The sequence below is a fragment of the Maylandia zebra genome, linkage group LG6, assembly GCF_041146795.1.
Source record: "Maylandia zebra isolate NMK-2024a linkage group LG6, Mzebra_GT3a, whole genome shotgun sequence".
NCBI lineage: Eukaryota > Metazoa > Chordata > Actinopteri > Cichliformes > Cichlidae > Maylandia > Maylandia zebra.
The window spans coordinates 18,909,293-18,937,141 of NC_135172.1; the positions used below are offsets into that span (position 1 = coordinate 18,909,293).

Consider the following 27,849-nt stretch of genomic DNA (forward strand, 5'->3'; position numbering starts at 1 on the left):
AGATGGGAGGCAGGAGGATGCGGTGCTGGCTAGCTTCTCCAGGCCACTAATCCACATTTAATTGAACTCCAGAGACTTTGAAGTGAGTCTGTGATGCAGGCAGGTCTTATTCCTCAGAGAGACAGCGAGGGAAGCGCTCCTTAGCTGAAGGCCTCAGCTGGTCCTCTTCTCTGTCCCCTTGCCTTTAATGAGCTCCTTCAGCTTAACACTAAGCCCAGCGTGCCGGCTCAAATTTGAATACCTTTGATTAATAAGATGCTGCAAAATCATATCTTAACAACATGAAGTGCTCATTTTACCTTTCTGCCTTATAACAGCGGGCACCTTTGAAACCAAAAGCAGAGGTTGAAATAAAAACCTAGTTAACAAAGCAGTGCTAAGTAGGTTAGTAGCCAACCTAAGTGCTGGATTAGTATGAGGACAAATCACAGGGGCAGGGCTAAGCATGCGGGTCTGTCGGGAGCTGTGACAGCCGTCAGAACAAGTCACTCTGACAGCCACCGCGGTCTCCATGGGGACAGATTAAGCTCAGTTCATCGAAGCATTTTTAAATGTGGAGCTTAGTAACATAATATCGTCTGACCTCCGTGTCAGTTACCTCCTAGGAAATGCAGAGACCAGTTGTAATCAGATGTTTTGCATAAAATAGCTTCTTGTCACAGCAAACTGTCGCTTAATAGATGATCTTTTAGTGAACAGAACATTTCCCTCACAGCGTCCGGCTGAATAGCGCCCATTCTCTCGCTAAAGGAATCTCTTTTTCATTGAGGCTGATCAATATAAGACATTAATCGTGCTCTTCGAGCCGTCACGCCATCACTGTGAAAAATGAACTAACCCGGCCCTCTGGTCTGTTCGCCTTCCTTCTTCCCTTCTCTTCTTCTTTTTTCCTTTTCTTTTAATTTTTAATTTTAATTTCCATTGCACGCTCTGTTTTCATTATTTAACTGGAATCCACATCTCTCTGGTTTCTCTTTCGTGTTTTCCAGATTCTAGCCTACACAGAAGGTCTTCATGGAAAATGGCTGTTCTCGGAGATTCGTGCAGTCTTTTCCAGACGCTACCTCCTGCAGAATACTGCTTTGGAAGTCTTCATGGCCAACAGGAGTAAGGCATCCCCCATAATTGTCTATGCCTAACCATTTCACCTTCTTATTGAGTACACACACACCTTTTTTTTTTTTTTTTTTTTTTTTTTAATGAATAATTGTGGAGAAATGGCAATCAAAAGTTGTCATTATTGTGATTTCTAATCTTTAAGAAATAATCCTTGATAACTGTTTGTTGCTTTGTGCCTCTCTGCAGCGGCAGTCATGTTCAACTTCCCAGATGCAGCCACGGTAAAGAAGGTGGTTCACAGTCTTCCTCGTGTTGGCGTGGGCACGAACTTTGGCCTTCCACAGACCAGGTTAGACGTGCGCGATTGCTTTGTTGTGTTTGTTGCTGTTGCAGTACAATCTCATGGGGTTAAAAATGGTAACTGGGGAGCAGAAGAGGATTATGGAACATCTATGGTGGTGTTATGCAAATATTTTAAAATTTCAAATAGTTTTTATTCTTGTTTCTCTCAAAAATGTACACATGGGGTTGGCCACTAATCTCCCTCCCACTCCTTACCCCGCTCCCCCCAGATATAATTGGCTTCACACAAACATAGTCCAGTTCATTTATTTATTTCCACCAGAGTGAAGCAAATACTTGCTTGTAAGCCTGCAGGGCACACACCTTCCCCCAGCCCTCTCTCACATCATGCCCACTCTGTGTGCACGCATTGCTGGAGCCGATGGTGTTGGTTTTGCACAAATCTTGCACAAAATTCACAGCAAGACAGAGTTTTCAAGACGCTTTGGTGATGGTAAAAATTCAATCTGAGGGGAAAAAATGTGGATAAGATTAAAGATTTGTGATTGGCTCTTTTAATCTGAGGTGTGCCAGAGCCCGTCTGATGGGATTTTTGAGTTGTATTTTGAGAAGATGATATTTTTAATTTTTTTGTAACTTTTTGGTATTAAGCATCACAGAATTTGACATGTGGCAACATAACAGTGAGGGCTGTGTGATAAGTAGAGTGAGGAAGTGCATCCAGTAATGAGTTAGTGTGGGTGTAGGAGAGTTTGTGTGTATAACACACAGGGTTAGGGCAGGTGAATGTGTGTGCTCGGCTCATTAATCATACTAGTTTGCCGGCCACCTTGCCTCTACGACCTGAGGACGGCTGCTCAGGGCAACCCGGTGCACGTCAGCTCATACAGCCAGCACAGCACAATTTAGCTTCATGTCCAGAGTCATGCACACACACAGATGCACAAATTAAATCAAAAGTCCAATATATGTTCATAATTTAATCTAATCCCTCTGTTTTCAACCATTTTTCCAGTTTTGCATTCCTTCTTTTCTCTCCTTTACTTCTCCATATCTATTTATAATGTCATTTAAAGCAGTTCAAAGGATGTACAGAATTGCTTGGTGACAATATAAAAAATGTGTCAAAGGACACTTGTGTTTGGGAAGTCATGTTTTCACATTCTTTTTCTTTTCTTTTCTTTGGCAAGGCCTAATGACCATAATCTCACACATTGACATTGATTAATTTCATCATTTTCTTTTGTTTTAATTGGATTGGAGGTCATTCGTTTTTGTCCTGTAGCATACATCATTCTTTGGGGCCTCCTGTGTGTGTGTACACATGCACGTAAATATGTGTATTCAACCCAATTTATTGCGCATTTGTCTTCTTAATTAGCAAGACTGTAAGTTCGGTAGATTTTTCATAAAATGACATTTGGATTGCAAAAGTCTAATAAAGCCTGGGGCTTTTTATTCTTGCAGTCTGCTGTTCTTGTGATTTGAACGGCTACAAAAGATTTTAATATCGAGCTTTCCATTTCTTTTTATAGACGCATCTCTCTGGCCACACCTAAGCAGCTGTTCAAGGCATCCAACATGACTCAGCGCTGGCAGCGCCGTGAAATATCCAACTTTGAGTACCTGATGTTTCTGAACACCATCTCTGGTGAGGACACCGCTCAGCACCTGTGTGATGTTATTGCAGGGTGTAACACAGAGGTTCTGTGCACATTTTAACAGTCTATGATGCTAACTTTTTTTTTTAACAATATTTGTCGCCCCTCTCCCCCGTGCTGTCTCCCCTCCAGGCCGTACCTATAATGACCTAAACCAGTACCCAGTCTTTCCATGGGTCATCACCAACTATGAATCAGAGGAGCTTGACCTCACTCTGCCCAGCAACTTTAGAGATCTGTCTAAGGTAAGAGCGTGGAGACGACTCCTCTCCCCTGTTTTCACTATAATGGATCTTTTTTCTTCTTAATTCCCTGAAAAAGTAGGGGGGGCATTAACACACAGATAACTGTGTGTGCATTCTTCCTAAAGTCAATTTTGTTGCTTTGTAATTGCCATTGATCATAGTTTAGTGAACCTGCTCTTTAATCACCGGTGGCTGATTGCTAGGATTCCACACGTGCAGAGCATTTTTCCCATGTAACGACCCAAGTATTTCAGATGTCTGAGAAGAATTGATAGAATAGTGCAGTTTGAAACTTTTTATGTTACTAGCGTCATGCTATCTATGTTGATGAAGTGATTCTATATGCAGTGATTTGCACAGTTTTCATCAGCTCACAGATATATGAAATTTGAGTAACAATGTGACAAATTTCCCAAAACTGCAAGTGGTATTCATTACATCTAATCTGTATGATTAGTTGTTGACTTTTGCTAGTTCAGGCAATCTTGACCTGCTGCATTTAAAACATATGTAAGCCCCTCATCTTCTCAGTCTGCAGCTCCTAATTTGTGGCTTAGCTATCATTTTCTGGCCATAAATCAAAGTTTCCTAATTGAATTCTTTCAAGTTTGACCTTCCACAACACAGCAGGAAGTGAAGTAATACTCCCTGGTAGCTCCAGGCATCGAGTGATTGGGCTTAAAACAATGAAACCTGCCCTGAAATGCTCCCTGGCACATAAATACACACACTCGCATCGCTAAAGGATTCTCCCCCATAATTGTAGGTAGTCACGCAATTATTTACTCCCATTAACTCCCTCGCTTTTACACGTACATACTCAGATGGAAAAAGGCAAAAAAATAAAAGAGCACACCCCTTAGCTTGTCAGCTAACGTCGGTGGATGAACAGTCCAGCGGTGGGAGGACTCAGGATTAGTTTTAGAGTGGGAAGATTGAGCGAGTGTCAAGCTCCTGGTAGGAAAATGACTGAATAAATCAGCCATGGAAGCAAAAGAAAGCATGTGTTAATGGACAGGGGATCTGTTGGAGCAAATGCTTTTTAGAGGTATGCTGGAGGTCATTTGTTCAGGTGCAGACGTGGAGGTAGTCCTTTAATGAGACAAAGTGGAACATATTGGTCTTCTTTCAAAGATATCGCTCTTTGAATAAAACGATAAGTAAGTAAATTAGAGTCTGCATTGGTTCGGGTGAGATTAGACGATCTAGGAAGTCCAGTTTCCCTAATAATGTGTTTTAGCATTTCTTGGAGACTCTCCAAAAACTCTTCATAATTTTCGCTCAGTCCTGTTCAAACATGACGGTATACATGTTATACCGTCATGTTATATGTTACTAATACACAGATGGATCCATGGGTGGAAATTAGGGTTCACTGTGTTGGCTGGGTACAGAAAGGAAGAGCCAGTGACCTTCTGGCTCTACTTTTTGAGCCACCATCAACTTGACTTGCTGGCATTTTGCATGTTATGTTCAAAAGGACAATGCAGATTTAGTTTAGTTTTGCAAGAAAATTCTGTAATGGCAGCAATTTTAAATTTATTTATTTATTTAGGGGACAGCAAGCTTAGTATTGCTGTTTCTTTATGCAAGCATTCATTAAAGTCCATCAACTGCCATCAACCATTGGAAATGAAAGGAAGAACAAATATCTGCAGAATATAATCCAGATGCAACGCTATTGTCCTGCACAAATACCACAGTTATGAAACACAAGTGAACCATCTCCTCACACTTTCATTCCTTCACACTTCCCTGTCACATAGATTCAAACATCTTGTCCCTTAGGTTCTCTCCAGTCCTGCTTTCACTTTCAATCTGCTCCTCTGTGTCTCCGTCCTCGGCTTTTATCCCTCCCAGTGTAGTTTTTATCCACTGTAAGCAGCTGCATAATTCTTATGTTTATCCTGCTTGATGTTGCCCAACAGGGTGAAATGTGACAGTTGTATTTGCCCCACCAATACACACACAGGCACAAAAACCACGCAGCCTTCCCGCGTGGTTTCTTAGCTCATTTCTGCTTCCTTCTCTTCTCCTTTGCACTGCCATGGAGTTTGGACAGCTCAGCCTCTGTGCTCAGTCAAGCCTCGCCACCCCGGGGACTTGAATGAATGGGAGAGTTGGGTAAAAGGAGGAGAAACAGAAAGACGATCAGAAAGCAAAAGAAAGAGGAGGAGAGAGTGTGAGAAAGGGAGAACAACATTATTTCCCATCCCTTTAACCCTTTTTCTTTTTAAAGAACAGAATGGAAGCAGAGAGAGCAAGAAGGAGGGGAGGGAGCAGAGCCAATCTTTATTACATCTGTTTTATTCATGTTGTTGACACGCGTGTGATATTAATGTATGACTACTGGACCGTGCCAGACTGCGGTGTCTGGAAAAGGGCAAAGCAGCTCTGTGCAGCCCTTCAAATCAAACCCCCACCACACGATGTTGCACCTACAATCATTTGTGCTCCCCGTTTCTTTTCTTTGCAACCTAATATTTGGTGACCTTCAGCTAGTTCTGCAGTGTGTGTGTGTGTGTGTGTGTGTGTGTGTGTGTGTGTGTGTGTGTGTGTGTGTGTCTGCACCATTCAAAACTGTGCTTACTTTCCCATTTTCCCCTCTTTTGTTTGCGCTCTATTGTTTTTCTTTCTTGTCTCCTTCTGTTTTCCTCTCGTGCTCTCTTTCTTCCTCACCCTTCAAATCTCTCTTGTCCCCCTCTAATGTCACGTTGGTGGTTGTCTCTTGTAGAAACAGGTCATCTGCGAAGCCTCCAGTGACATTGAGAAGCCAAATTGCTATGTGTGTGTGTGTGTGTGTGTGTGTGTGTGTGTGTGTGTGTGTGTGTGTGTGTGTGTGTGTGTGTGTTTGTCACACACTGTCATCATTCCCAGCACAACAGAGGCCACACAGAATTTATGTTCCTTGCTACCAGAGCCATTCTGACCCCAGGGACTTTCTTATCATAAACTCTAACCTCAACCTGACATCAAACGCCGACCCCCGAGATAACATTGTAGTCACGATAAGCTCTCGCTTGATCTGACTGCAAGTGTTTTAACACCTCTTTTTTATTCCTCCACCCCTTTTTGCACCCCAGCTCTGCATACTGTCGCACATCTCCCCACAAAAATCCACTTGTTCTTCATAAAGATGCTTTATATAACAAAACCAAACCTAAATTTGACATTTTAACAGATAAAATTCATCTTTGGGGCGATTTTTACAAAAGAAAATTGTTATTTGATCTGTTTGAACTTCTTGAGTGTTCGTACAAGGTGTCCTTACAGCAAAGGCATGCCTTCATCTATTCATAAAAGGCAAAAATATGTAAATAAATAAATCCACTCTTACTGTGCTTTTAATGAAACAAATAATTCAAACAATTGTTAATCTAATATGTACTCTGCATTTACATAGCAAGAAAATAGGACTTACTGAGCATCTTGTGTACCTTTGTGCTATAACGTGCTGCTCACAGACACATGAGCTAATGGTGTATTGATCTCATCGTACTCGCCCCATATGTTTATCCCCCCAGGCCCTCCACACCATTTTCACTGTTTAAATAGGACATTATACATAAACACTCTCTTCAAAAGGCTCTTGTGATTTATGACTCAAAGCCCTACTGATGCTCAAATCGTCGGTGAGCCATTATACTTCATCACCGGTGACCCATTAGTGTTTTAAAAGCAACGTAGCACTAGGTAATGTTCTTATAATAGTTTCTCAGGAAGGTGCTTATTGTTCCTTGAGGGAGTGTTTTTCGCTTGGTATGCCTACATATAAAAAATTACTTTTTAAATATTTGAGTTCCCAAACCTCTGATTATTTGGGTAAGGAGGAGAGTTTAGGCAGGATAACATACATAATATATATATAAATATATATATATAAATTTTTTTTTTTTTTTTTTTTTAAATACATCTCACCATAGCAGTTTTAAAATGTCACTGTTACACCATCTGCAGCTGCCTTCTTGATTTAGAACAGATTAAGACTAATTCAGCATTATTTTCCCCATCTTTACTGAAAACTCTGGCTCAGTTTTCTTCTGTAGTGTACCCTTTAGTTAAAAGTATGTGATCGGTTCATTTGTCTGAGAGCTCATCAGAGTGCTATTCTTTGCCACGACGTATTGGGTCAATCTGTGATGGGGCAGCAGCAGGCGCTCCATCAGCGCACCGCCGGCCGCTCTGCTCTGATGTACGGCACCGTCGCTGCCACTTTGTTGTAGCTACTGTAAGCTGAGAGCGCTAGCCCCACAGTAATTTACAGCAGTAAACAATGTCGGGCTCGAGCAAACCAACAGCCCCCACGTGCCCTCACACACAATTCTCCCTCTCTCCCTGTCACTGTGGCACTTTCAGTCTTTTCTTTTTTTCTTTTTTTATATGCCTCCTCTCCCTTTTCTTTTTTTAATGAGCCGACTGTTATTAGGGCTATAAATCAGGCCAATGGGTGTGATGTATAATTCACTGTGTGTACTCACCCACCCCAGTGGCCCTGAGGAAGCCCACAGTGTATCACTGTCAACATAGATCTGCACAGTGTTGTGGCACAAGGCAATTCGCTGTGTAAATGCACATACGCACAGGAGCACTATTTACAAAATAACCAAAAAAATGCATGCATTGAACAAAAAAAAAAAGCAGCAATAACTGCAGGACCGTGTGCATCACTCCCAGTACACACACACACAGGTACACAAGCATGCACCATTACACCCACATAAAACAGTAGCCATTGCACAGATCAATATCATAGACCTGCCCTGTATGTGTCTTGCTGTGACATGCACCCTATGATATGAAAGAGATCCAATTGATCCACACCCTACTAGGCCCCCATTCTCAAAAGGGCATCATTCCATTACCATTGATCTGCTGTGTGTGTGTGTGTGTGTGTGTGGGGGGGGGGGAGCAAGATGATGGAGCGGTTCGAGGGAATGAGGCACAGCCTGCAGAAGACTAATAAAAATTGAACCAGCCTGAAAGTGATTTCTATAAATGAGTATTTAAATAATAGGCGAGCTGCACAGGGTTATTGGCTTTTTTTTTTTTTTTTTTTTTTTAAGAGCAATGGAAAATTAATGCAATTTAACCATTTTTTTTCTGGACTATAAATAGGGCTGGTGACCAGTGTATTAGTTACAGATTAATAAAAGTAAAAATTAAAGGAACCCACAGCCTTGCTATTGATATTCTGAGTAGGCACTCTTTCATTGGAGCACATTAGTTTTCTCTGACAGACTACAGCTGCAGGGGCTCGGTTTCACAGCCTCTAAAAAGCACTCTGTGGGAAAGGATTGATCTGTCTGAAGGAAAACATCATCTAATATTCATTTGAGATAGCACAATGGTTATTAGCTTCATTCGCCTTGCAACTATTATGCAGCAGTGAGTGGTCCCTGTATTCACAGTAAAATTCAGTACTGCCTCCCTGCTTTTGGTTTGTGTTTTTTTTTACTTTCACGCATCTATCGTGTCCTAATATCTGTTTTGTCGTATTTATTTATTTTTCAGTTTAGCTGTTTAACATGTTTGACCTATTTTTTGTTTGTTTATATTTATAGCCCATCGGTGCTCTTAACCCCAAGAGGGCAGCGTTCTTTTCAGAACGATATGAGACCTGGGAGGATGATCAGGTGCCGAAGTTCCATTATGGCACCCACTACTCCACCTCGAGCTTCACCCTGATGTGGCTGCTACGTATTGTAAGTGCAGTGCACGTTTGGAGTGTTTAGGAGCATTCGTGACTTTTAATATAAATTCTGGAAAATAATGAAATAATTATGCTTGTGCAAGAATTTCACCTTGCTCTTTAAAAGTGTAGTTAAGCGCAGTATTTAAATTGGATTCTTCTTTTTAATGAACAGTACATTCATGATGTAGAGGTCATGAATGTATTCTTAATTAGACCTAGGATTTTATCAAATTAAGAGTATATGCATGCTAAATATTGCATAGCATGCATGCATGGGGTGATAATAAATGAAAAGCAAAAGCAGTGCACCTAAAGGTCTGACCTTCACCTTGATGCAAATTCTCAAGGTTTTTCTTTTTAATAACAGGTACTGAAATGTGATTTTGTTTGTTTTTGAAGCACATTAGTGGTGTATATTTTGCACTAGAGTGCTCTCTTGTAGTACCTTTGTTGAATGGATGCCATCAATCTTTCCATACTACACTCTGGGGAGAGGGAGGTTACTAAGTTTCTCCAACGTGCAGTTTTCTGCTGTTATTGTCCCAGTAGCTCACTGTCTCTGTAACTCCCAGTAGAGTTACCTCATTGATCTCTGCACATCATTAGCCAGCTTACTCTAAAGCCACTTTACCAGAAGCACTCATTTATAACTCTCGCTTAAAGATCAAACTTAACCTTAAATATGAAATGAAAATGGGTTTGTGTAGTAACTGTGTATTTTGTAAGATTTTACACTGATGTATAAACTACAAGATCAATTTGCTCACTGTCCCACCGTTTAAAAAGATTAAATAAATGAGGCTTGCGTCATTTCAGGCTGGACTTAATTAGCTATTTACAGTATTAGTTTATAGCTGTGGTACAGCACAGTGTGCCCGTGCATCAGAGAGATGGCTATTGATCTGCCCTAACAAGATTATACGTGATTAGAAATGCATCAGCAGCACATGTGCATTGATTTTAGTAGCACACTGGGAATATTGTTGTTTTACTTGTTCATTTTTGGCTTTAAGTTTGTTACAGGGTGTGCAGAAAGGGTCAATTCTAGGTCAAATATATTGACAGAGTGTATTCAAACTGTAGACATGTTGACAACCATGTTTTCATTGCAGAAAAAGCAATTGGGTGGTTTCAGTTATAGGAGTAGAGTCCCCAGTTTATATTCTTAACCATAACCTTTATAATTTCCAGGAACCCTTCACCACGTTCTTCCTTAACTTCCAAGGAGGAAAGTTTGACCATGCTGACCGCACCTTCTCCTCAGTATCCAGGGCTTGGAGGAACTGCCAGAGAGACACATCTGATGTTAAGGTACCATTCATACTTATGCATGCTCACAATGGATCTGGGGACAAAAATAATAGAAGTTGGACGATAAAGTCCCGAGCGCTGCAGGAGAATAAATCCAAGTCCAACACACATAAAAAAGAGAGGGTTTCAAAAGAGTAATGTCCAGTCACTACCAATCATTGTCCCTACACAATGATAGCTTCCTGCTCTTCTGATCAAAGCGTTGGTTTAATCCTCATCTGTCCCAGCCGTCTGTCTCAGATTCAGTCAGCTATAACATGGACTTGAATCCCTGCCCACTGGGCCCCCAAACTCTGCTGCGCCGACGGATCTACCCTGAAACGGCACAGGTCATTCTCATACCGAGCGCCTTCGAACCCCCAGCGCACACTTTAACTGCTCTCCTAAAACATTTACAACTACACTCAGACATTCTCTGTCAAAGCTGAGTTTTGCTTGCTCTCCCGGCACTGGGTCACTGGATGGGGGAACAGCAGTGGTGTTGGGGGTTTTGACGCTTGATTGCGTTTACCCCCCTCCCGCATCCCTCTGATAAAACATGTGGATTGTGTTACTGTGTAGCTGGCCAATGCTTGATTGCAAAAGCCCAACAACAGCCTTAGTTTGCTCTCTTAGTCTCAACCTGTCAATGTGGATCAAACTGTGAGAGCTCAACTTCAGATCAAAACAAAGAGGAAATCTGGACGTCGTCAGTTTGTTTCCATGTTCAGCTTGAATTTTTAGCATATTTTGAATGAAAATCTGTCGACTTTATCCAGTTGGATGCACACATTCATGCTCCTTTTTCTGTTTTTGCTCAAAATATGAATGTGTGCAACCAACTGGATGCAGTCCAGTCGCATCCATATTGCTTAATTCCTCTTTTAAGCAGTAGAGGAATTAGGAGTGAGATGTATCAATTCAGTAGGGTAAGTACACCATTTAGCTTTAGTATTGGGACCATTGATGGCAACCCTCTGTCTCTGCCAGAGGGCAAAAAGCCCCTGTGTTTTCATACGCCACTGTTAAAGAAGGGGTGATAATGGGCTACAACACCTAGATTCAATGTGTCTCTAGCCTGGGTGACGCTAGAATGACCTGCCACCCCCAATCCCCTGACCCCTAGCCTCAGCCCACAGGCATCAGAAGGGGGAGACACAAGAGAAGAGGGGTTAGAAGTAGCAACAGTGGAAGTGTAGCTGGAGAGCCCAGAGGCCAAAGCCCCTTCCAGTGACCCATGACAGGACAGGATTGGGGATCAGAGGGGCTGGCCTCTGACCAGGCTGGAGCAAAAGGGCCACTGCACATAATGGTCCATGTAAGGCAGGCTTGAGTGTTGGGGAGCGAAGCCCTCAAGGTTTCGTTGGGGTATGTGCATGCGTGCGTGCACGGGTGCCGCTCTCTCCTGCTCAAATTTACAGCAGGCTGTAGCCGGTGAACCCGGGTGAGCAGGAGGCCTCGTTAAGAAGGTGACCTTTAGTTTTAGGTCAGCTTTTGTGGAGTGAAGAGATTTCAGAAGTGAGGAAGTGCCGTGTTGTTTTAAAGCTGTGTGTTTGCTTGCTCATTTGATTGGATCTTTTCACCCCATTAATGAGAGGGGGAGATATTGTGCAGCTAATTTGATAAGAGGAATGTTATTATTTGCTTGTATTTGTAAAGATCATGTTACATATGCTAAGAATTGAATCTTTTCAAAATGCTTCTTGACTTCCGAGTTTAGTTTTTTGGTTTTTTTTGCTTTGAGTGTTAGCTGTCAGCCAATCGCCACTTAGTTTTGAAGGTAGGCCATTCATTTCTAATGCTAGGTTATTAACATGTTTGTCACCAAATTCCCTTAGAAATGCCCATAATTGATTCTTTATAGTGTTTTCTGTATATGCAGGTGAATGTAGTTATAGATAGTTATACTTCATATAATTATGTATTTTGTTACACAAAACCTGTCAAGTCTTCATAGAGCACATGGACTGTATATTAAAAATTTGAATTAGGACCAAGTCATCACCCACTGGTTTGTGAAGTCCTGTCTTATTGGCTTGAGATCAGAATTTGCCCATCATCACACTCATCTTACAGCATCTTTTTGGACTCTAATGAGGACTGTAATATGGAAATGATCATCCTGTTTTATTCACTAAGAATATAAATTAGTGATTGAAAGTATAAATGCATGTGTCAACTGTTTACTGCTTTCCCCAGTCAAATAGGATGAAGGGTAATTTTTCCATAGATGCTTTATAATCTGACTTTTTTTGCAACTGCCCCCTGCTGACCATAAGACAGAATGCACTTTAAGGCACTTTGCTTTCCCTTCATTTTTTTCAGTCTATTGGGGAAAAATGCAAAATACCATATATTTCACGCTCCACTTTCCTTTCCTTATTTGCATGACACAGCCAAGAACTGAACCTTCCCGTGTCCTGATTGTGTCGAAGTTTGTGAGACGTACCCACAACAATAACACAACAGCTAAAGCCTGGGAAGCGTTGTTGATTTATCTACATGTTTTTAAGCTCAAACACAATCTTAATGTTTATACTCACTGTGGCAAGTTCTGCTTTGTTTAGAATGACAAATGGCTAAACATATAGGGTTACATCTCCTGTCATACTTGCATTTCTCTTCACTCTCGTGCAGATTGAAAACATGCTGTGTTGTTTGTGACAGCCAAATAAAATCATCATAGTAAGACGAGAATTTAGCTGACTTTTCTTTGTTGTTGTGGAAGAGAGGGGAAAATCAGAAGTGAACCTTTTTTTTTTTTTTTTTTTTCTTTTCTTAGACACAAAGAATATGATCATTGCATCAGAATAGGGAGAAACCACAGCCGAGTGCACTCAGAGGCTTTTTACAACAGACCAACGTCATGTAATTTCCACAAATAATTCTGCCATTCAGAAAACAATACAGCAATTATATCTATATACAAAAGCAGTGCTGCTTCGTTGTGTTTATTTTCCCTGCTCTTGTTCTTCTTAAAGAGTTACTCAACACTTCAAAAGGGCTTTTTGAGTTGTAACATAATGTGCTTTAATTTGGGGAGGCCGTCCACCTCCCTTAGCCCACAGTTTGACTTGGAGTCTGCAAAACCACACTCATCAAATTTATGCTGATCAAGACTCACAGGACTTTACACTCTTTTTTTGGGGGGGTAAAGCTTCTACTTATTTACTCCCTGACATCTGTAGAAGCACCAGCCCAGTTGCTTTCTTTCCTTTCACACCCACACAGCACTGTTTCACATGTGAGGGCGGTACCTTGATTATTTGAACTGGTTCAGGGCCACCTTTTGTGAGGCACAGACCCAGGGGTGAACATACCCTTTATCTTCTTGGACATCATGTTCAGATCTACAGTGGGGCAAAAAAGTATTTAGTCAGCCACCGATTGTGCAAGTTCCCCCACCTAAAATGATGACAGAGGTCAGTAATTTGCACCAGAGGTACACTTCAACTGTGAGAGACAGAATGTGGAAAAAAAAAAATCCATGAATTCATATGGTAGGATTTGTAAAGAATTTATTCGTAAATCAGGGTGGAAAATAAGTATTTGGTCACCTCAAACAAGGAAAATCTCTGGCTCTCACAGACCTGTAACGTCTTCTGTAAGAAGCTTTTCTGTCCCCCACTCGTTACCTGTATGAATGGCACCTGTTTGAACTCATCATCTGTATAAAAGACACCTGTCCACAGCCTCAAACAGTCAGACTCCAAACTCCGCCATGGCCAAGACCAAAGAGCTTTCGAAGGACACCAGGAAAAGTATTGTAGACCTGCACCAGACTGGGAAGAGTGAATCTACAATAGGCAAGCAGCTTGGTGTGAAAAATTCAACTGTGGGAGCAATCATCAGAAAATGGAAGACATACAAGACCACTGATAATCTCCCACGATCTGGGGCTCCACGCAAGATCTCATCCCGTGGGGTCAAAATGATCATGAGAACGGTGAGCAAAGATCCCAGGACCACACGGGGGGACCTGGTGAATGACCTGCAGAGAGTTGGGACCAAAGTAACAAAGGTCACCATCAGTAACACACTACAACGGCAGGGAATCAAATCCCGCAGTGCCAGACGTGTTCCGCTGCTGAAGCCAGTGCATGTCCAGGCCCGTCTGAAGTTTGCCAGAGAGCACATGGATGATACAGCAGAGGATTGGGAGAATGTCATGTGGTCAGATGAAACCAAAGTAGAACTTTTTGGTATAAACTCAACTCGTCGTGTTTGGAGGAAGAAGAATACTGAGTTGCATCCCAAGAACACCATACCTACTGTGAAGCATGGGGGTGGAAACATCATGCTATGGGGCTGTTTTTCTGCCAAGGGGACAGGACGACTGATCCGTGTTAAGGACAGAATGAATGGGGCCATGTATCGTGAGATTTTGAGCCAAAACCTCCTTCCATCAGTGAGAACTTTGAAGATGAAACGAGGCTGGGTCTTGCAACATGACAATGATCCAAAACACACCGCCCGGGCAACAAAGGAGTGGCTCCGTAAGAAGCATTTGAAAGTCCTGGAGTGGCCTAGCCAGTCTCCAGACCTCAACCCCATAGAAAATCTGTGGCGGGAGTTGAAAGTCCGTGTTGCTCGGCGACAGCCCCAAAACATCACTGTTCTCGAGAAGATCTGCATGGAGGAATGGGCCAAAATACCAGCTACTGTGTGTGCAAACCTGGTAAAGACCTATAGTAAACGTTTGACCTCTGTTATTGCCAACAAAGGTTATGTTACAAAGTATTGAGTTGTATTTTTGTTATTGACCAAATACTTATTTTCCACCCTGATTTATGAATAAATTCTTTACAAATCCTACCATGTGGATTCATGGATTTTTTTTTCACATTCTGTCTCTCACAGTTGAAGTGTACCTCTGGTGCAAATTACTGACCTCTGTCATCATTTTAGGTGGGGGAACTTGCACAATCGGTGGCTGACTAAATACTTTTTTGCCCCACTGTAGCATTGCCGTTATTCTAAATTTCCATTGGTGATTATGCAGAGCTTTCTACAGCTGCAGCATCATGTCCGATAACTGTTGCAGATTCTCAAACTGCTTTTTTTCCCCTTTTCTCCCGATAACCAGTGTGTGTTCATTTATGTGTCTGTGCTTTACCCTTTCAGGAGCTGATCCCAGAGTTCTACTATCTGCCTGAGATGTTTGTTAACGCCAGCAATTACAGCCTGGGAGTGATGGAGGATGGCACTGTAGTCTCTGATGTTGATCTGCCACCTTGGGCCAAAACCCCAGAAGAGTTTGTGCGCATTAATCGACTGGTAAGAAAAGTACACCTGAATGCTGTGTCCCATGTATGATCCAGGTTAAAGCAAGTGTGCATTAAAAATATACTGAAGCCATCATAGAGTCTAGGCAAGAAAAAAAGTTTTTGTGTCGTCATTCATGTATAGCCTTGTTTTCTTTCTTCCTCATATGGCACATGGCGCAGGCCATCTGAGCCCCAAGCTTAGCTGGAAATGCTAATTTAAAGAGACAGTGTTATTTCCTGACCTTCACACAGTTCTTCCTGTTACCTGAGCCTCCCCTCCTCTCACGTGTCCCAACTTTCAGATTGCTTTGCCGGCAAATTGATCCAGCTCTGCCCCATCTAATATCCCCATGCAGCCTCACGGTCCCTCTCTCTGCTCTGTTCATACACATCTGGAACATGCCGGTGTGTGCAACTGCAACTGTGTTTTTGTGCAGAATAATTATGCAGTATCCACTTTCTGATCTCCCTTTCCGGTCCGCCTGGCCAAAGGCAGAAATATTCTGTGTGTATATTCACGTCAGATGTTGTCAGAGTGGCTGCCGTGTTTTCATTATACTCTAGATGTTCTCTTCTGTGCTTTACACAACATGCACACACACTGTTGGGAGACTAAGGTAACACTTTGGATCAGATTTCTCAGCGCTAGAAGATCTAGGAGCCTCAGATGGGGGGTTAACATTTTCTCTTCTGCTTTGCTGAAATTGCTTATCATTTATGCTTTTAGCCCTTTTATCTTTAAAACATTTTAACTTCATACTGACAGTGAAAGGACAGCTGTCCCCTTACAAATAAAGCTTATTCATAATTTTGTCTGTCTGTCTGCATAAACACAATTACAGAAGAAAACTAAACTGTGGGTTATAACGCAATGTAATCTGGAGCCTAGCGCAGGCCACTTTTCGCTCTCAGTTACATATTTGGGGTAAAAGCAGTGGCAGCTCCATGTGTGATGTGTGCCCACAGTAGTAATGGGTGCTGATGATGCTGGGTGTGCTCTGTGACCTGTGCAGTCTTATGGTGGGGGTCTGTTAGCTAGCCTGCTGATATGACCATGCTGCTATCATTAATCACACACTTCCCTCTTTTTGGCTGTCAGCATGCAGCCCGCTGTGGATGTATTAGAGGGACGCTTGTTGTGGCGGCAGCGTTGCAGGCTGTTGTGCAGTGTTTTATACTCACGGGGAGGAAAAGTTGAGTTTTCATTTGTGCTAAATGAGGATTATATTTGACAGATATTTGGGAAATTGTTATGCATTAAAAAAACAAACAAACAAACAAAAAACAGAACCACTAGTCCAACTGTTTTTTTTTTAATGGCGTGAAGTTTAAAAAGTTTTGGATTGTTTTTATTTAGTTTCTTAAATTAAAAGGTTCTGTCAGACGTTACTTCCTGTTAAAAGGGAGTTTTTCCTCACCACTGTTGCCTAATGCTTGTTCACAGTGCTGTAGTAGCGCCTTACAAGATACATGCCTTACAACAGCGGTCCCCAACCTTTTTTGCGCCACAGTTGGCAAAGTTTTATGTCCGACAGTATTTTCATGGAGTCGCAGATAAATAAAATAAAGCAAGTACTGGTACGAGGGAAAAAAAAAAAAGATTTATTCATAACACATGGGAAAAGATCTAGGGAAACAGAGATAACGATAAAAATGATAAAAAAAAAATAATGCTAAAAACCAATGAAAACCCTGAAAATCATGAACTTCACACCCTCTCTCACTCGCACGGCCTGGTACCAAATGACTCATGGACCGGTGCCAGTCTGGTCTCCTCTACTTCTTCATTTTTCCCCCTTGCTTCTGTCCTTTGTGCTCCATTTGGCACTGCAGATGCAATTTGGACTCTATTTTGTCTGCAGCCATACTAGTAATGCTGCTTTCAAACTGGTAAAATTTCGCTCTGCTTTTTCTCTCTCTCCTTCTCCAAACTGAGATATTGATCCAACGTACAACCAGCAGGCAGGTGTAGGTGCACAGAAACATAACAAGCTTAGGAAAATAGGTTTCATCCCAGAGGGACTGTGAATAAAAGCTTTGCTATCAAATGTCAGTTTAAGTATAAATTTCTAATTTATTTGGACTGAATCACTTCCTGGAATCTGTTGGTTTCGCTTAAAATAATAAAAAAAGCTGGGATTGTGAGTGTGGGAGTGCAGTTTGTCTTTGTAGTTTTACCATTTTAAGAGGCCCAGTCGTATGCTACAGATCACATAGAAACAGCACCAAGGTTCAGGGAGGGATGTGTGGGTGGACAGGTCTCTGGTCATGACAGATAGCTGGCATTAGAGGGTGTCAGCTGGCAACTGTGGTACTGTTGGGAAAGAGATGAGCGTGGTAGAGAGGAGAGAGGAAGAGTGAAGGAGTTAATGGGCTGTTTGGCTCTCTTTAGCTTGTCTGCTGCTAATGGCTTTGCAACACAGGGATAGACAGCAGGAGAGAACACGCAAACACACGCAAATGCACACTCGCTTACAAACACACACAGGCCTGCTGTCTCCACTCTGGTTATGAGCCTTAGATGATTAACAGCTAATTAGGGCCCAATCTGGAAAGGCCATTAAAAGCCTCTCACAGTAAAGGATTGTGCTGCTCCGCAAATCGGCAGCTTGTTTTTGTTGTTCAGAGTTTCATGGTTGGTTGGGGGGGTAAAAAAAAAAAAAAAAAGATGATATAAGCCTACCATCAAACTGTAGCCGGGTTCATAATGCTTTCCTTTAGAAGTGTCATAAGTTATCGCTAATGTTTAGCAGGAAGTGTGTTGCATGGCAACAGATTAACTGCAAGTTTATGCCTAGACAGTTTATTGTTCAACAAATGTCTTACACAACACTGAAGGCTCCACTTGAAAACCACAGGTCTGAAGAATAGTTGGATTTTTGGGGGAGGAGGCGGAGCAGCACCTCCGCGGCTTAAGGGAAGTGCCTACACAGTATACTTAAATGCTTTCTTGTAAAGGCACACTCCCTTTTTCGTGGTCCATCACACATCCACACATGCATCCCTGTGGAGACACAGGGGTCTTGAGGCAGCATGCCACGGAGATCAGGGGCTGCTTGTTGTTTTTACCAGGGGGTCGAAGGAGAGGTTAAGAACTTGATCCCTCCTCCACCAGATAACTACATTTCTCTGGGCACTGTCAGCCGCTCTGACATTCCACTATGTACGACCATACCTCGCTTTTCAGGCCTGCTAACCATTAGAGCGATAGCAGGTGATCTTGTGTGCATGCTCGTGTAAATTTGACTGTTATTTGTCTCCATATCAGTGTTTACCTTTGCTGTCATGGCTCCAAGTTTCACTGGAGCTACTGAGATGGGGCGGGCTAAACCACAGTCTGTTAGAGCAGCCATCTGCTGTGGGTATATCGTGATGCTAGACTGAGCTAAACACTGCTGTTTTTTTATTTTATTGTGCATAGATCAATGTTAAACTAATATACGAATGCAGACAGAGATTGGTGTTGGATGAAATCTTTATAATCACCAATCAGCTTGTGCCTAAAATGTAATATGGTTACAATCACAATAATAGTTTCATTATTTAAAAAAAGTGAAGCTGTCTAATCAGACATATTTAACTCCATGGTTGCCATTACATGCACTTGCCGAGGCTTCTTGTTACTTTTTTCTCGTGTTGCCATTTAACCAAACTCTCCAGTGCTTATTTGCTGCTCCCTGCTTCAGCTGTTTGGCTTCTTTCACTCATCTGTGCTCTTGCTGCGCTGCTGACAGACCTGCAAACCTCACACATGGGAGAGACGGGCATGCTTTACTTTTGGCCTTTTCCGTCTTATAAAGTGTCAACTCGCTCAAAGGAGTGACAGAGGCATCAGCTATACTGGCCTCACAGAAAGAGGGAGCCTTTCGTCTTTGTGAATGGGAAAAGGCAGCTGAGTGATTGGTCAGAAGCAATGCCACAGAGAATGCTGGCCACAAGAAGACACTGTGGGTGTTGGATGCCAAAGAACCTTGTGTAACTCATCAAAGACGACCATTATGCCTCCCATTGATTTACTTACTCTATGCAGAAACTCTGAAACTGTCATGTTGTTGAATTTCTGTGCACGGTTTATTCCTGTGCTATAATATAAGAAACTACTCGGATTTTCAGTGTGACTGTGATGTCACTACAACGCATTATGTACTATATGCTGCTTTAGATCTCAAGGAACACTTTGCAAGCTTTGCTAAAGAGTAGCTTCTATAGCCACAAGTTGTAATTATATGACCCTAGCACATTAGAGTGCTCAGGGCACTGAAACACATGCTATCAATCATTCATGCAAAACACATAATCATCATTTCAGTGCAAACTTGCTAAACTGAAAACATCTGAAGTCAAGAGGCTTCTCTCTGCATTGCCAGGCAGAATAGTGCATTATTCCTGTAATGTTGGATTATTATGACCTAAGTCATCCTCACATGCCGCACACATTAGTCTGCGGCTGCTAGTATACATCTTAGCTCTCTTGAATTATAAATGTTTGCTGATGTCTGAGAGTAACGTCTGGAGCTTAGCTCTGTTGCTAACCAGTTGCACATATAGTGTGTGTATATGGTCCAGTCAGATTGTGCTAACAAGCTTTGAGTGACTCTGTTATCCATTACTGAAGAGTTTATCAGTGATGTCTTTGCTTTTATTTTAAGACCTTTGTTCCCATGTCAGTGCATTTAAAAGCTCCAGCATTTAGACTCAGGTAGATGAACCTCTACAAGCACTGGATAACTCTAGCTTTGCTTCTGTTGCAGTTAAAATGAAAATATTGATATAATCATAATTATGATGTTTGCAGTGGACAGCGATGTGAGTGTGTTTCATACTTTGTCATTCGGCCATACAGCTGTTATTGTGATGTCATCACAGTAATCCTGCCCGCAGAGGTACATCTACATGGCTGCTAAAAGACAAATGTCATATTTATTTGAGACATATCACCTTTACCCCCCAAGCCTTGCACTCTCAACTTGTTTGAAATCTGAAGTTTGTCAGCTTTATGTGCTGACAGCCATTAACACTTTGCAAAAAACTGTGCAATCAAGAAACCCGTTATTCAGCAGGCATGTTATTACATTAAGACATGAAAATCTTATACATAAGATTTTTTTTTTAAGTTGACAACATAGTTTGAAAGACTTGGATAAAGATTTTAGGAAGTTTACTGTAAAGCGTGATTTGTGTAGGAACTATCCGAAATGTAAGCGAGTAGACTCAGAAGACAAAAATGTGTCTTGCATTTTTTCCCACAAGTCACACAGCCAGACATGATCGCTCCCCAGCTCAGACCACCAGCTACACAAAGTCAAAGATCACGACTGTTTACATTCACCTCTCATCCGTACTGCACTCTCTGATCAGACACCCGCTGGGACTCGCATAATGCCGTTCCCACCAGCCTCCACATCTTATTCTCACAGTAACCCCACAGGAACCCATGCATGAGCTGAGGTAAACCACTGCAGCGACCAGCCACTAACCACTAAGAAATACTTGTGCACTTGTGAATGACTGAGTGAGTGAAAACCTTAACGTCGTCTATCCCAGAGTGGCCCCCGGTAATAGAAGACAGTTTGCCATGTTAGCCTAGTGCTAATCTATTCCCCTGGCGTCTCCACTGAAAGCCTTGTTGCTGGATGGGAACTAGCACGTGGGGTAGAGGGAGGTTATCTGGCTAATATCAGGCAGCGCTCACTGAAGGGGTATTGTCATGCATAAGGGCAGACATGTTTACTGTGTGCTCGGTGTTTTACGAGCTGTCCCCCCTTCTTCTTCGCCTCCCTCTCTTGCCTGCTCATCTCCCCCTCCCCTCGTTTATCCTCCCTTTCGATGACGTAATGGCGGACCCGATGAGAGCCTGAGAAATGGGATGATCTACTCCTGCTGACATACTCACTCACTAATGTTGTCTTTCTCCCTTTCCTGCACTCCTCCATGCTTTCATTTTACTTCTGCCAAAGTGTACTGAGGCACTTTTTTTGCAGCATTATTCTGTGCTGCATCTCAGACTCCTGAATATCCGTGTTTGTAATCCTGGCTTTATTTAAAGAAACACTTGTACTTATTCGTTTGAGTTGGGGCAAAGGGTGTGTTTCTTGGAGCATGAACGCAGATAAATTCTTTAAGACGTTTTTGTCATACTTATATTATCCATACGAGAAGGAAATAGCCATACAGCTGTTGTATAGGTTCCCAGGAAATGCCGTGTAAACATTCAAAGACCCCAGAAGATGACTGACATATTCAAAAACAAAGGCTTGCATGAATAAAATTGTGTGATGGAAATTGGATGCAATCTTATTTTAGGGTGTTTTTTTTAGGACACTTTGTTAGAATTTAGCGCAAAGCAGGGATGCTTTGCTGTATACTCTTGTTCTTGTGGTATTTTCTGAGTGTTTATTTAGTTTTGTAACGGTATATTTCTGAAAATGAAGCAAAATGTGTCACATTGAATTCATGCATATTCCTTCTACATTTCATGAGCATAGTCCATGGGTTTCCTTGAGGATGTATTTATGGTTTGGAGCTGCTAGTCACGTACATACGCAGACAGTCTCGCACTAACAAGCTGCAGCTCCACATAACCCCACACCCTAATAACCTCTGCTTGAAGGCTAACTACACTCAAGCTGATCAGTTGAGCCATTCATCCTAATCATCTCCAATCTGTGCTGAGAAGCCTCCACACCTCCACACAGTCCTGCAGCCAACTCTGTAATCATCTGAGACAATAATGCCTCTCTCAACAGCTATCCAAATATTCTTTCATCCAGAAGCAGAAGCCCTCTTCAGCATTTCTGTGTGTAATCAGCTCTTACTGTTGACTTAGCTTTTGCTCACTTGATCCCATTGCGTTGTGGCACCGGTGAAGTATTTGCTAGCTTGTTAGGCTTTGGGAGTGGAGGTGGACAGATGGTTATGTCCTTCGCAGGTGCTTGTGAACAGTGTTTAAGATTTAGCTTCTCTTGGTTCTTGCCAGTTGTAGTAGTAATAATAATAATAATGATAATAATGTTAGCAGTTGTTTTAATAACAATTGTAATAATAATGTATTTTTTTAAGGCATCATTGTTTAGTTTGCATTTTTACAGTCATGCATGAACTTAAATCTAAATGGATGCAGACACCACAGTTTTATTGTTATCTAACTTGGATTCAGTGCCACCCAATCAGTAGTGTTTACTCCATTGTCTGGGCTGTAAGTTGGATCAAATCCACCATGATGTGTTTGTTTTGTGGCGACTTTCCCAATCACTACTCATTCTGCTTCTTTTCACCCCTTAACATGATATTCTTGCTTTTTAAGTGGTCGGGAGATAATGAGAAGGATGGGAGGAGAGAGCAGCCGAGAATTAGGGTTAGAGTTTCAGGTTCCACTTGCCGACGAGTGCCTCCTCCACTGAACCATATCCAGAACTCTCACAGTTGCGACCTGTCTAATTAGCTGAGCCGGAAAGGAGGTGGGGTTTTGGACTGAAGTAACACACGCGGCCCATCTGGGTTTTTCTTGGTGTGTGTGAATATGAGAATAAAGGAAATGGTTCGTTAGCTGCATGGCTGCTTTAAGGATCTCATTCCTTACGTCATACGCCCCCCTTGCCTTTCTATGTTGGGGGCCCCCTCTCTTCTAGCTGTTTACAGGCTTCCTCTGCGTGCTTCACAATGACAATTAGCTTCTCATTTTCTGCAAGCTAATAAGCCCTTTAATCAGAGTGCTTGTCAACCTCAGGGCAAGGAAACTCCAGAGGAGTTGATCCTTAGGATCAAATGACTGGTAGAGGAAAAGAAAGGGGTAAGTGGGAGAACAAATAGAAGGGAGGGAGAAGGAAATCAGGCTGCTGAACTTGGAGAAGGAAAAGAGAATCAAAAAGTGAGATAATAAAGCTGTACTAAGGTAAAACTACTAGGCCAGTTTCCATTAGAGATGTCGTCTAAAATATAAATTTGATGGGCGGATTTATGATTTGATTTAATAAAATGCCCAAAAAGAATATGACTAAACAAAACTTGGTCCCGACTACCGATTCAGTGTCCTTGGATCATCATTTTTAAACGTGAAAACACGATGTTTGACTGTCAAGCGTACTGAATGTGGTTTTCAGGATGTTTTTAATCAGCTTGTTCTGAAACAGTCATTTTAATGTATCCAAATCTGACAAGTGTTTGTTTTATACATCCGTAATCAATACGAACGAAAACAGTCTGCCGCTGACAACGGCTCTGCACACAACATGTGCCTTTAATTACACACCCACACCATCGGCGACACACGCACGTGCAACATACACTTGCATCACCGTTGGCATGCAAATGAGCGCATTGATTTGTTAAGTGATGTTTTAACATCCTTACGGACAGCTCTCCATAAGTCCTTAAAAGGGTTTTTAAGGACCAGTGAGGCAAGGAGGAAAGCGTTCACTGTCACCTCGTTAAGACTGAAGTGAAATCCAGCTCAATCCAGACCATAAAGCTAACCGCAAACCACTGCGAGGCACAGAACCTTCACAGATAGGCCCAGCGTAAACCTGTAGTATGGACACGCAGTTTTCCTTTTAAGCAGAGCAAAGATAATCACTACAAGAGGTCCCACATGAGGTTAAAATAAAGATAATAAATTTCCCACCTGCGAGCAGAAAAAGCTTTTCAAGATGAGGCTGTGGGCCGGTTACTGACTCGAGATCAGACGCTCTCAGTTTTGCTTCTCAGGACTCAAAGCAACCCCAGTTTAATGTCCACCAGCTGGTTAATTGCAATCACTTGGTGTTTCTTGTCTGATGTCTTAAATTAGGATTGTATGTCTTTAAATCCTCAGTCTAGAGTACAGGTCCCTCTAAAGAGTAACATATTGACAGACATGTAGTCAAACTGTCATTCTTTTTGAGCGTTTTGGGTTTTCTTTCTAAACTTAAAGTCTACACTCCAGCTACAGATGTTTCACAAAGGAAGGGATTAAAGTAACCCGAGCCTTGCACGCAGACGAGGCTTGTTCATTATGATACATTTTCATTGGAATCCACATCACAGCGCGGCATGCTGGAACACAAGCAAAATAAGCATGCAGTTCACAAAGACTATATAATTATATGCATTTGAATACATGGCGGCTTTGATGGGGAAAAATGATTTGGGTAAATGTATCATTCTTCTCCTTAGGAGAATATTCCAAATTATTGTTGCTGTTGGAAACAAATCAGAGCACACAACAAAAGGGACCCCCTTGCCCCCACCCCACCCTCCCCTGTGCTTCGAAGGTGTACTTTGTCAAATCTGTAACAATAGGAATGTGGGATTCCAGTTACTTCTACCCCCTTCTAGCATTTACATAAAGGCATGCTAAATTATTCATTAATTATCAGAGAGTCCCTTGTGGATGGGGATGACACACACACTGGCTGCTAATTGGCCCATCAATAATCCTGCCTGGTTCTCCTAAAGTGGCACCAGATCCCACCTCAGGAATCTACTATCTGCCTCAACCTTCTGCTCAACTGTTTCCACAGTGTGGCACCACATGTGGAAACGTCTCCACAGCTGCTCACATGACACATTGTTAATGAGTTATCAGAACATGCCTAATTTCTGTACTTCACTTAGGTTTCTTTGATGGATTATAAATATGTTCCTTAGGTGTAATCTTCTTGTTATAAATCGAAATTAGGTTTATTGAGTACCTGCATAGTATTGTGTGGTATTTTCTGAGTATATAATTTTATTATTGTGAAAAGGCAAATGGGAAAAAATTGTATTTACTCTGTTGCTTCCCCTCCTCCCATCCGAAAATGTGAATAAATGAGTCACCAATATGACATTTTGAAAAAGGTTAACTGAAGTAGCTGGCAGTAGTTGTCATTGTTAAATGTGACACAGTTAAGCAATGTCAGTGATGGGGACTTCTCGATCTCAGAGTGTAAGTTTTTATAGGAAGAGCAAGAAAACCAAAACAAAATAAAGCACTGGGCTCATGTCAATCATAGTGTCGCCTAATGCAGTGGTGTGCCTCGCAGATTGAATGTTAAGGATGATGTCACTGACTGGTTTCTAGAGTTTAAAGGTTTAGCATTTGTGTTTTTGGCAGATGTGAATCTGATCTGAATTTGTGAATTTGATTTGTTGCAACTGAATTCAATATGACTCAATATTTTAGGCTTTATTGGTGCTGAGGTTTAGAAATTTTGATTGCTTTTGTATTTAGATCTTTGTGTAATTATCATGTGTTTTTCGTGTGTGTGTGTGTGTGTGTGTGTGTGTGTGTGTGTACTATAGCTGTACTATTAAGTGTTGGATGAGTTTGTTGTTGGTTTCATTCTGTTCAGTGGAGTCTGATCAATGGCACCTTTCCCTAAGCTTCTTCTATTAAGATGTTTTCTCTGACGTCGGCTCATGATGTAAAATCCCGAGTTTAGATAAAGGGGCAGATTAAAGTAGTTGAATCCTAATCTGCCTGATACCACTGCTATTGCGTACAATTTACACACCCGACACCTTTGACGTGATACGATCGTGGCTTTTCTACTGCAGGCAGATACTCTTTGAATCTCTAAGCTTGATCTGCTGAGGTTAAGTTCCTACATCCAGACTTGAGTCAGGGAAACATTGACAAACCAAACAAATACAAAAACAGATACACACTTCCAATTCCAGCAGAGCGCACACAAATTCTCACTTACTCTGTTTCACCCTCTCCAAATGGATCATGCAAATGATTTCCATAAAGGTGGGCCTCAGGAGAGGGAGCTGCAATAACACGGCTGCTCTTTGTTTCCCTTTGCTGAATGACAGTTGATTGCGGTGCACATTAAATGCCCATCAGCCCCAGCTTTAGTTTTAGAAACAGGGGAGCAGGGCCTGTCAAAGGTCAATCCTAGTGCATAATGAACTGATCTCTCCCTCACACACACGCACACAAACACACACACGATACACGCACGACTCAACCTCTGCTATTAAAGGGAGTTTGAATAAAGAGGATTTTTCTGGCTTATCATGTAACATTAATAAAAAGGGCTGCCCTATGACATAATGTGACTATGGCGATGCCAGAGAGGCAGACAGACATGGAGTCTAGACCAGGGGTGTTCTGTTTTATCTTAAGACTAACGGTTAGATTTGTTTTTTGAGTGTGATCATAGACAGTAGGGAATACACAGATCCCTCTGCCTGCTAGTTCTGTTGAATCTGCAGCTTTCAGAACAGTTCTCACATGTGAAAATAATAAATAAATAATAAAAAAATACATAATGCTACAGAACATGCTGCTTAATGCTACATCAGTGACAAGCTGTGCACGAGACGGCACTTTTTAAAGTAGGGTCGGGTATTGTTTGAAACATTTTGAGCCTCAAAGACCAACTTAGCAGGAATTTGAATTTCATCAGATATCCTGTGCCAGATCAGCTTTTTCTAACTTTTGCTCTCATTGCTGTAGCTGGATACACCTTAGCTATAAACCAGAGATTTATTTATAAGGACAAAATCAGTCAAACTCCCATTAAGCTCTTTGTTGCATCGAAGGATTCGTACAAATTTATTGTATTTGAGTTGTGATTGATTGCCTCCGTGGTTATCCATCTTACTCACAGGGTAATAAACATTTTAAAACTGTTATGTGTTCATAAGTTACTGTATATACAGGGACATTTTAAATAAAACATACATAATGCATCTGGGGAATACAGGGGCAGTAATGTGTCGCTTACAAATGTATACAGTCACACAATCTGTGCGCAATGCTAAATCAAATGAAAACACACGATGATCAGACTTTGCTTACGTTTGATTATTGCAGCATTAAGCCATAAAAACATTTTATATCTTTGTTTATTGATCTTTTTTTTTTTTTTTCATCTCCGGGAACCGAAATGCAGTTTCACTGTTAAGGTTCTCATCAGCTGGGATGATGAGATTCGTGACAGCATCACAAATTTAGTCAGTCAAGCTGCAGCGTTAAAAACCAGCATCACACCTAAAGCGCACACTCTCCTCTTCAGACGTGTGCTCGGCTCCCTGATTGAAAGTCGTAATTAACAGAGTGGGGAGGAATTAGATGCAGAATGAGCTGTCAGAAAGTCACATTTAAGTGAGGGATGCACTGGTCTCCGCAGTAAAAATTTAAATGATATAAATTGCCATTTAAGTGTAGCGCAGGCTAATGTTTTGTCACAAATTAATGTGACACAAGGCAGCAATGACAATCAAGGGCTGCCTCATTCTAATTTGGTTGTGTTTAGAGGGCTTTTGTGAGCCAGCAGCTTTACACAAATTAACACAATTGTCGGTTTTTATGAGGAAACCATAAATGCTTTTTCCCTCCTTTGCCCGCTAATGAGGAGAGAAAA

General features: G+C 41.8%; 1 protein-coding gene and 1 long non-coding RNA gene across 9 annotated transcripts in view; one reads left to right on the forward strand and one right to left on the reverse strand.

Moving 5' to 3' along the window:
- lrba (LPS-responsive vesicle trafficking, beach and anchor containing) overlaps positions 1-27,849 on the forward strand; it is a 176,107-nt gene that overhangs the window by 124,965 nt on the left and 23,293 nt on the right. For all 7 annotated transcript variants that reach the window (XM_004549310.3, XM_014413347.3, XM_004549315.3 and 4 more), the window contains 7 exons: positions 990-1,107; positions 1,306-1,408; positions 2,898-3,013; positions 3,156-3,268; positions 8,830-8,970; positions 10,152-10,271; positions 15,375-15,527. In XM_004549310.3, coding sequence (XP_004549367.3) covers positions 990-1,107; positions 1,306-1,408; positions 2,898-3,013; positions 3,156-3,268; positions 8,830-8,970; positions 10,152-10,271; positions 15,375-15,527 — 864 coding nt within the window. The remainder of the gene's footprint in view (positions 1-989; positions 1,108-1,305; positions 1,409-2,897; positions 3,014-3,155; positions 3,269-8,829; positions 8,971-10,151; positions 10,272-15,374; positions 15,528-27,849) is intronic.
- LOC143418986 (uncharacterized) overlaps positions 1-27,849 on the reverse strand; it is an 82,364-nt gene that overhangs the window by 36,704 nt on the left and 17,811 nt on the right. The window contains exons 1-2 of one of the 2 annotated variants that reach the window (XR_013098936.1): positions 18,201-18,228; positions 17,696-17,831 (exon numbers count right to left, since the gene is read on the reverse strand). The exons of the other annotated variant lie outside the window; for it this stretch is intronic. This is a non-coding gene — a long non-coding RNA (uncharacterized LOC143418986). Of the gene's footprint in view, positions 1-17,695; positions 17,832-18,200; positions 18,229-27,849 lie in introns of those variants that run through there. 2 annotated transcript variants of the gene reach the window in all.